A 9,815-nucleotide genomic window follows, 5' to 3' on the forward strand; every position below is an offset into this window, starting at 1 on the left:
AGAGTCTACTCTCGAGACTTTTTCCCTAATTCTTGGCCTCTAACATGAGGGTGGTTTGTCTGAGTGTGCGCAGAAGACCCTCGCCTCATCGTCCCAGTCATCACACCTCGTCACTCACCTATGGGAACCTTTCCGGTAGGTGTCAGGTCAACAAGACGTCTCCATGACTTTCCGTCAACAATGAGGGCAACACAGTCAATCTCTGTCCAACTTAGTTTTCGATCAGGATCAGGTCACATCTCATTTAAAAAATTTAAAAAAAAATCTCTGCACCGATCATAATACAAAGCAGACATCTTTTCCCTCTGCTCATAAATTTCCCTCCAAGGAAACACGAAAAAATCAAAAATAAAAAAAATAAACATGTATCGCCCACACCATCACGATCAAAACACACAATTTTATACACAATCTAATTTGGCAAAATAACTTCTTTTTTGACATTTTCTTTTGTTTTCCCCTTAATCATGAAATTGAGTATCTGGTGTGCCTTGATGAGCCACAAGACTTAGCTTCAGCAGGCTTCACAGAAACAGGAGGGCTTTGAGAGCTCCCCGATGTCTCCGAGCTCCTTATCGTCTCCCCCTTTACTGCCCACAGCTTATCGAACAACCTCCTCGACCTAGACGATGACGACGACGACGACAACAGCAGGCCCCCGCTGCCCCCCTTCTCGCTCATGCTTTTGCTCCGCTTGTCATCGCTGCTTCGGCACTCATCCACCTTTATCTTCAAGCTCCCTAGCTGCTGTTTCAGGCTGCAATGGTGCTCCGACACAACCCGCCCTTCCCACTCTTCGTCCATTGCTGTTTGCGGTAATGAAGCATTGTCGGTCGGTGCCAGTGTACTCCTGGATGCCTTTAACTGCTCGAAGAAGAGGACTTGAACGACGGTTCGAAGTGGCAGTCTCTCATTTTGTGCCGCGTGGACATAAGCCTCGGACGAGAGCTTCCTAACGTTTATCAAGTTGCAAATCCTCCTTTTATCGGCTTTCATCAAGTTTGGATGTTCCTGAGATATTTTCAATCGAGAAGATGAAAGGCATAACATCATATCTCTACAAACCAATCATATTAAACCTGTCCGACCAGTAACTGTGACTATTACTTTTAATCACAATTCTAACGACAAGATTATATCGCAAGATTGATACTAAAGAATAGTAAAAAGTTTTCGGGAGCTTACCTTCAAGTAGATATCGATGGCTGTGTACAATCCATCATGAACTGGCCTTGCTGAATCAGGAATTGACACGGTAAGCTTACTAAATCTAGATATCGATACGTTAGGATCGTTCGCTATTTCAGAAAGATAACCATCAATCAGTTTCCCTAAAGCTACCAACGATCCATTCTTATCGACAAAGCTGCAACCTATATGCGTTGTAAATTTATGAATGAGACTTTGCACCAGATCGACATCATACATTGTATCGCCGCTGCCTGATTTCAAAGGAATCAGCAGACTTTTGACTGAAGCTTTGTGCAACTGAATCCCGATTCGATCGATAAGTTCATCCTTCAATACATCCCTAGCTCCAACCAAGATAGCAACTTTTAGTAATTCGAGTAAAAACCTGCACATACACCCTGAGCACTCGTCGGTAGGCAAAAGTGAGATGATGGTTTCTACTATAATCCTGCTCTTTTTCATGTACTCATCATCATCGATCAAAGATTCATAAGAATCGGGCAACCATCGAGCTGCGTAAGCCTTGAGAGCCTCCCCGATCATGTCAGAGGACAGCCTCCCCTTCGATTTCACCACGACCATTACTCTCTTATAAAGATCAGCATCCAATTCACATAGATCTTCCATCCACCAGTCACTAGGAACTTTATGCATCCCTTGCAGCTTCTCGACTATCTCAGTAGAGGCTGCAGATTTGCGATCGTAGGTGTACGACCAGTTGACGTTAATAGGATCGACCAATGTCTTCGAAGCAATGCAGTCAATGCACCTTCCTACAATCTTCAGCTCTTCAGACCACGGCAAAGATGACGTAGTCATCTGAAAAACGATGATCGAATCTTTCCAACTCCGCAACACACTCGTGTTGAGGAAAACCTCTAATTTGTGTATCAGATTCCCCTTCTCGACACCTTCATCCATCTCAAGGTACTCTGCGGCACACCTTGCGGAAACAACATTGTAGGCATTGAGAGTCACTGTAATGCCGTAGCAGAATTTCATGCAAATCTCAAATGATTTCGGTCCACCAGGGAAATCGTGCAAGACGATATCATCTGAACTATCTTCAGTGGCTCTGAGTACCAACCTTTGCAATCGGTTGCTCTTCGCTAAAAGAGGAAACTGCATTCAGATATAACCAGTGAAAACATTTGAGCAAATTGAAGTCCGTGCAAATTATCGATATCTAAAAAGGACTTGTTTGTTCAACATTTGAGCAACATGAAGAGCTCCAAGTCTACAATCAGATACAAATTGAAGTTCATGCAGATTATCGATATCGAAAAAGGACTTGATTGTCCATCAACAACCTGAAAACTATGATTCCTAAAAGGACTAATATATCCAACAACAAGGAGAAGATCATGCAGCGTTGTTTACATGAGAAGCGGGAAAAGGATTTGTTTAGCTCTCTTGTTTACTTGGGAGAACTTGTTCCCCAGCCTAAACAGTTTGCCATTCTCACAGATTTCTTCCACTCAATTCAGTAAACATGATCCTTCATTATACATCAAAATAAACACGATCGAAATTCGGATGAGTTGTTCAGTTCATTTACTGACCTTGTGCAAGAAAAATCTCACTTCTTCGACGTGTATAACGACGTCTGTTGGCAGTTCAGACGCCACAAACCTGCATGAGTTTGATATCAATAAAAGAAGAAAGAGCGCAAAGATTTGAAGCAAAAAAAAAACACACACAAAATCGACGGCAAGAAGCGATTTTGATGGCGAGGACGATCGCGGAGAAGGAAAAAGATCCAACCTGATGCAGCTCCCGTCCGACCGGAACGCGTCCGGCTTTGATCCGAGCTTCATGAACTTCATCTCCGACGTCGCCGGAAAAGGGAAGCCTCTCCTGCCTCGTTCTCAAACCATTTCACTTCCCCCAACCTCCAGCGCCGCTCACGCTTTAAAGCCCTCACCCACACGCCTCCCTAGCCTACGCCATTCAATTCGATTCAATGCATCCTTCTGGAAATCGCCGCCCCCGCAGCGCGCCCTGCTCCGCGACGCTGCTGCTCTCGGTTTCTTCACACCAACTCCCGCTGTCTATTGCAGTCTTTGGTGCTGCGCATCATAAAAGAGAGAGAGAGTACGTGTGTGTTGGGAAGAGGAGAAGAATAGCGTGTCGTGTAGTGTGGCGATGGTGATGATGACACGGGCTTACTTATCCGCGCAGTCTGCTTCGCAATGCACTTCTTTACCAGTTTCTCCTTCTTTATCAGCGCCATTAATTATTCTGTATCCCTATTCCATAGGTTATTTTTCTCTTTCTCTCCTCGCCTCCGCTCCTGCTGCTCTTGTGTTTGCGATCGATTATGCCAACTGGGCCGCCTCGGCCATGGCAAGAGCTGGCATCGCTTTCGTTAGCGCAGCGCGGCGCAGCGCGGCGCAGTGCCTCAAAAGGCTAGGAGGGGATGCTCCGTTCATGTTTTCTATGGAACGTAGCTGGTGAAATACTGCCGTGTTAAATTTTTTTATCTAAATAAAGACTCGTAAAAATTAAAGAGATTCTTAATTAAATAAAATTATATATTTCTTATATTAAAAATAGTTTTATTTCATATTTTTTATATATTTAATTAAAATTATTTTAATAACTACTATATTATATTAGCAAATATAGATTTTAGCTCATAGTCAGAGACCCGAACTAAATTCAATTCTTATACAGGGTATATTTACAATCATTAATTGAACTATTGATAAAATTGGAATGTCACATCTAAAATCATCACGCTTTAAAACTTTATCTGATGAACAAAATATGAGATCTGATCATCTATTTTAAGATTAATCGAATTATAATATATGTATATATTATATAAAAAATTATAGATTTTATATATTATAATAGTTATTTACTAAAGTAAAATATGATTTCATACATTCTAAACGGTTAGTTTGATAGGCGCGTGATAGATAAATCATGTAAGATATTTTACTTAGCACCTCTTTGTATAAAAAAAATAAACACCAGACAAAATAATTTGCACCATTATAACAGTTATTTACATAGCTGCTAAATATATTTTTTTTATTCTGATAATTAGAGACATTCTTTTAATTTGACTTGATAAATATGGTAATATTTATTTTAAAAGGAAATAAAAAAATACAAATAAATCAAAATAAGAGCAGACATTGAAAGGCATATTTTCCAACTCTCCGACCAGATTTCTTCTATTTCAAATCTTGTAGCTAATTTTTTCCAAGGCCAAGAAATTCGCTTCTTTGACTTTCTGCAATGCCAATTAATTGGCCAATATTGAAGTGACATTCGAATAATTAATTTTAAAAAATATAAAATATTTTGCCTTTTTTTTTTTCTGTCCGTTATCATTTAATATTTGATATCTTTTAGATATATATATAACAATTGGCCATTGTCTGATCATGAAGCTAGCGGCCGCGATCGCAGCTAGATTTTGACAAGATTCTAGCTGGGATTCTAGTCGCAATCCGGCCATAGTCGGACCTCAATTGGTTCGTGACTAGATTTGTTGTTGGATTGCAATAGGAATCTAACCACAATTGGCCTCGATTCAGCTACAATCACGGCAGGATTCCGGTCAGATTCTGGCCGCAATTCGGCTGAGGTTTGATTGGGGTCTGACTGGAGTCTAGCTTGGGAAGATCCGTCGACATCTAGTGAAAACCAACGACGAGGTGAAAACGAGAAAATGTTAAATTTTAAAAAAGAAAAGAAAAAAAAATAGACATGTGTGTCATATCGGTGTCTATCATACACAGACGAATAAATAAAGTCACATAGTGTGTGTGTATATATATATATTGATCTTATTTGAAAACTAAAGAGATGACGCGCTGGACAGGTGACGATATAATTAACTGACCGAAGACTTCACATGGGAGAGAAGATGACGAACTAGAATAGGAGAAGAGCTCCCAATACCTTTCTCTACTCTACACACACTCAAGAGAGCAGACAAGATATCAGTACCCAAAAATCAAAGAAGGGGTCCCTGGCGAAGGCCCTTCTACACTCAAGTCAGTGGAATGTCCAAGCGAAAATTAAGAAGATCAACAATAGATGCGTGCACATAAATGATTGTAAAGCATGCATATCTTGCCAATGGAGAGGATCCCCTTTATATACCATCTCTCATAACCTTCGCAATCATGAGGTGATAGAAAATGTTAGAGATTGTAGAGTAACCATCAGGGAATCTTCCGTTACCCATATGTGCACCTCTTTTGTCTTTTATAACTTATGTCATTAATGAGGTGATTGAATGAATATGTTGTCATAAATTATCGACTGACGAGTAGTGTAATCACCTCCGAAGAAGGTTCTAGTAAATGCTCACATTATAATAAAGGAATATTCTCTAATAAATGATTGTTATTATGATAGATTGTTGTGATTCTCTAACCATGCTATCTGCTGAGTGTATCCCGACTAGGTCTTTAAACCGACCGACTATATATCTGTTTCTTCCTTTAAGCTGGTTAGTTATATACTGGATAGTGTTGGAGATCTATTCTAGAAGTAATATGAACCTAAGTTTGCTAGATCCGGTCAGTTCTTTAGCCGACCAGTGATATACTTGTTGGTGCGGTTAGCACTAACGGTTTAACTCAAGTTTTGATGAATGATAAAATATGTTAAGTTAGTTTCGTTGTTATCTAACACTCTAACCGAGTGTGTAGGAGAAGCCCAGACAGGTCGACGGGTTGACCTGATGTTTGGCACGAAGCCCAGCTAGATTGACGGGCCGACCGGATAGTTGGCATGAAGTCCAAACAAGTCGATGGGCTGATTAGACGTTTGGCACAAAGTCCAGCTAGGTCGACGGGCTGACCGGATAGCTAGCACGAAGCCCAGACGGGTCGAAGGGTTGATCAAACGTCTGGCAGGTAAGTGAAGGTAAGTCACTGGAGGGGAGTGACTGTGAGGACGCGTTCCCGGGAAGGGAACATTAGGCGTCGATCCGACTTAGATCCATTTCGGATATCTAAGTCGAGATCGTGACTAGATTCCGGTCTCGAGGAGACGGAATCTAATTACTATTCTTCTTATCTATAAATTGTGCTAACATTCTGTTTTGTAGGATATAATTTATACTTGTCTTGGACTAACGTTTTATTGTAGGAAGGAGATTGCAGAAAACAAGGGTCCGGGCGCCCGGAGGCAACTTTTATCCATATCGTCGCTTCGCTACGTGGAGATTGCTGACTGGCTCGGCTATGTCACATTCAAGGCACCCTGAAGGGATCCGAGCACCCCGAACCTCCTATATAAGGAGGGTGAAGGCTGAAGCAAAGGAATAACTCATTATCTACGCTTCTGTGCTTCTGCGATGCTGCGAAGGCTCTCCAACAAGTTTTGTTTATTATCTTATTCTCTTATTGTCGGGTTCTTTTCTTTTACTAAATAATTCCTGTACTGCATTTGTAAAGACCTTTCGATTATTAGTGATTACCCAACGAAAGCACTCAACGAGTGCGGGCCTTGGAGTAGGAATCGACAAAGGCTCCGAACCAAGTAAAATGACCATGTTAGCATTGTGTTTTCATTTTTCTGCTACCTACTCTATACGCTGAAAGTTTTAAATCGCTATTCACCCCCCCTCTAGTGAAACTCATCGATCCAACAAGTGGTATCAAAGCAGGTACCACTCTGATTTAGTGCAACCACCAATCAGACAAGGGGTGAAATTCGTTTCTTTCTTTTTTCTTCGGTTTTCAATTTCTCGTCATATTCCAAACTGGTATTGTTATCTTTTTGGAATATTTTTCATCGCAATTAATCTAAATTGGTGCAACACCAATTCAGTTTTTAGTTTTCTTTTATTTTATTCCGCACTACTAATCCAAGACCTAGTCTTGGGATCTTTGTGTTTATTTGTTTACTTGTGTGCAGATTAAAATGTCTCAAATTGAAGGCTTCAGCACGGTACGTCCTCCCCTATTCAACGGAGATGATTTTTCGTATTGGAAGAAGCAGATGAAGGTCTACTTGAAGACCGATTTCGACCAATGGTACAACGTCACCAGAGGCTACAAGGTACCGATCAACAACTCCGAAATACCACTGGACCCGGAATAGTGGCCTCCGGGCATGAAGAAAAAATCGTCAATAGACTTTAAAGCACTCAACACGCTACAATGCGGACTGACGAAGGAAGAGTTGATGTAACGACCCAATTTTCCCTATTTCGAGTTCTAAAAGTCCTTAAAAATATTTGGAAATGCTATAGAAATATTCTAGAGATTTTAAGGAATTTTTAGAGTATTTTTATGTAATTTTTGGAGTCCGTTTGGTATTTTTACCGAGTGGAGAAAGTTTAAAAAAAAACACAAAGTGCAAGAGCTAGGATTCGAACCCAGCTTCTCGGGCTCAAGCAGTATTCAACCCAACCAACCGAGCTGAGCTCGTTTTGTTAACTAAGTGTGGGAACAAATATATTTGAGTAATAGATGGAACCGAAAATAACCCAGGTTATTTAAGGAGATTAATTTCCTTCCCGAAACCTAAAACCCAATCTCTCCTTTTCTCCTCTCACCACGCGACGCCGTCTTCTCCTCTCGGGCGAAACCGCAGCCTAGGCTAGGGTTTCCTCCTCTCGACGCCGGCGAGGTGTTTTCCGGCCGGTCTCCACCCGTGGGTGACCATTCCGGCAAGGGGAGCTCGAGGAACACAAGGAAACGGGAGAAAACGAAGCTCTACCGAAACCCTAGAGGTCATCTTCTTCGGTTGTAAGTTAAAGAACACCAAAGTGAGTTGCTTCTCACCTGCAGTAGGAGTTGTTCCGAGTTTTAAGTTGATTCCGTGTTTTCGGATTGTATTTTATGGCATTCATGTTGTTGCCGAAGCTTTGCATTCTTTTATTGTTTTCTTGCCGTGGCACAAGATGTGGGAAGTGATGGCTGAAGCATGTTTTTAGGAATTGGAAGCTTGAAGGGAAGTGGATAGATTTAAGATTTTTGATTTGCTTTGTTGCTAACCTGTTGAAGTGTGTTCAGAGCTTAGAACAACATGTTTTTAAGGAGCTTTTGATTCCAGGTCATGTTTACCCTTTTTGTTGAGGCATACGATTCTTAGATTCTTGGTTACTGCTGTGAGCATGAAGTGTTCTTCATCTATAGATGCAAGTTTTTCTCTAAAGGATTTTATTACCCTAAGTAAATCCTAAAATCTGTGTGCATGTGAAACATAGGTATCCTGTTAAAACTTGTTGAGGCTTAAGAGCAGTTTTGAGATTTTGATTCTCCTTCTTTACTGTAGTAGTTTGCTATAGAGATTTTGGTTGCTCTATGGAAATCGAATTCCATTAAGTTTAATTAAGGAGGTTCAATTGCAATTATGTGTTGAATAGTCTCTTATTAACAACATGCATGTGTAGAACCTTCCTTATTCAAAGAATATGAACAACCTAGCATTTTGTAAGCATGAACAGCCTTATAATTAGCCTTGCGGATTTAGTTTCCTTGCATATTAATAAGCACTAAACATCCCTTTATTTTGAGTAGATGGTTTTAGAAGTTTGTTAGTTTACAGCATGTTTAGAAAGCTCAAAGTTGCATTCTTTTGCCTAGTTTACAGCATGTTTAGAAAGCTCAAAGTTACTTTTCTTTGCTCTATTTTTTTACAGCATGATTAGTAAGCTCAAGTTGCTTTTCTTTGCTCTATTTTTACAGCATGATTAGTAAGTTTAAAGTTGCTTTCTTTGCTCTATTTTATAGCATGATTAGTAAGCTCAAAGTTATTTCCATTTGCTATTTTAACAAGCATGAACATCCATGTATTTTAATGGAAAAATAAGAATCCTAATAAATACTTTTAGAAGTATTAACAAGTAAAAGGAAGAAAAAGAAAAGAAAGAGAAAGGCCAAGGCCTTAAGTAGATCCCAAAGTCAAGACTTTAGGGATTTTGGCACACAAGGTGCTTATTAAATGCCAAGTCATTTTATTATAAGAAGTATTTAAAGATAAAAAGTATTTTACTTTTAAAGGGCATGTACCGGACACAAGATCCAAGGGATGGGCTCCAAGTTGCCCCTAGGCACATGGCCTAGAAGGGATGGGCTCCAAGTTGCCCCTAGGCATAAGGCCTAGAAGTATCTTAGTAGTTTCGGGATTAGCTACCTCGATTCTTACTAAGAATGCGCGCAAAGTGGTACAATGTCGGGCCCAAGAGAAGTTGATTATTATTTTGAAGTATTAAAGTATAAGTTTTGAAACAAATGAAACAAGCTTCAAATATGTTTAGAATTAGAAAGTTTAGTTTCTTGTTATTTGAAGCATGCAGTAGTAGTTTCAATTGTTTCCTTGCTACTAGATTATTCAGCATGTTTAGCTTTACATGTTTAGTAGTTTTACATGTTTAGTAGCTTTACATGTTTAGTATGTTTCCTTTATTGGATTTTGAGCATGATTAGCTATACATGTTTAGTATTTCAGTTAGTATGATTCCTTCATTGGATTATGAGCATGATTAGCTATACATGATTAGTATTTCAGTTAGTATGATTCCTTTATTGGATTTTGAGCATGATTAGCTATACATGTTTAGTATTTCAGATAGTATGATTCCTTTGCTATTTATGAGCATGAGTAGTTTTACATGTTAGCATTCAGTTTTAGCATGTTTTTAT

General features: G+C 39.8%; 1 protein-coding gene across 2 annotated transcripts; it reads right to left on the reverse strand.

The window, feature by feature from the left end:
* Positions 1 to 276: 276 nt before the first annotated feature.
* LOC122056544 (BTB/POZ domain-containing protein NPY1-like) lies at positions 277 to 3,309 on the reverse strand. 2 transcript variants are annotated; one of them, XM_042618541.1, is made up of 4 exons: positions 2,956 to 3,309; positions 2,754 to 2,823; positions 1,186 to 2,313; positions 277 to 1,011 (listed from the first exon to the last, which is right to left on the reverse strand). In XM_042618541.1, exons 1-4 carry the CDS (start codon positions 3,015 to 3,017, stop codon positions 466 to 468), a joined length of 1,806 nt encoding a protein of 601 aa, XP_042474475.1. In that variant the 5' UTR covers positions 3,018 to 3,309; the 3' UTR covers positions 277 to 465. The 2 variants fall into 2 exon arrangements, with proteins under 2 accessions (XP_042474475.1, XP_042474474.1); XM_042618540.1 differs by having other exon boundaries at positions 2,754 to 3,309.
* Positions 3,310 to 9,815: the final 6,506 nt, after the last annotated feature.

Source organism: Zingiber officinale, chromosome 3B (genome assembly GCF_018446385.1).
Source record: "Zingiber officinale cultivar Zhangliang chromosome 3B, Zo_v1.1, whole genome shotgun sequence".
NCBI lineage: Eukaryota > Viridiplantae > Streptophyta > Magnoliopsida > Zingiberales > Zingiberaceae > Zingiber > Zingiber officinale.

Bases quoted from the DNA above. Each gene is read 5' to 3' on its own strand.
- LOC122056544 (XM_042618540.1), bottom strand. From the start codon at position 3,017: ATGAAGTTCATGAAGCTCGGATCAAAGCCGGACGCGTTCCGGTCGGAC. The intron at 2,314-2,753 runs GTCAGTAAATGA...ATCTGAATGCAG, and splicing joins TGAGATTTTTCTTGCACAAG to TTTCCTCTTTTAGCGAAGAG. The intron at 1,012-1,185 runs GTAAGCTCCCGA...AAAATATCTCAG, and splicing joins CCATCGATATCTACTTGAAG to GAACATCCAAACTTGATGAA.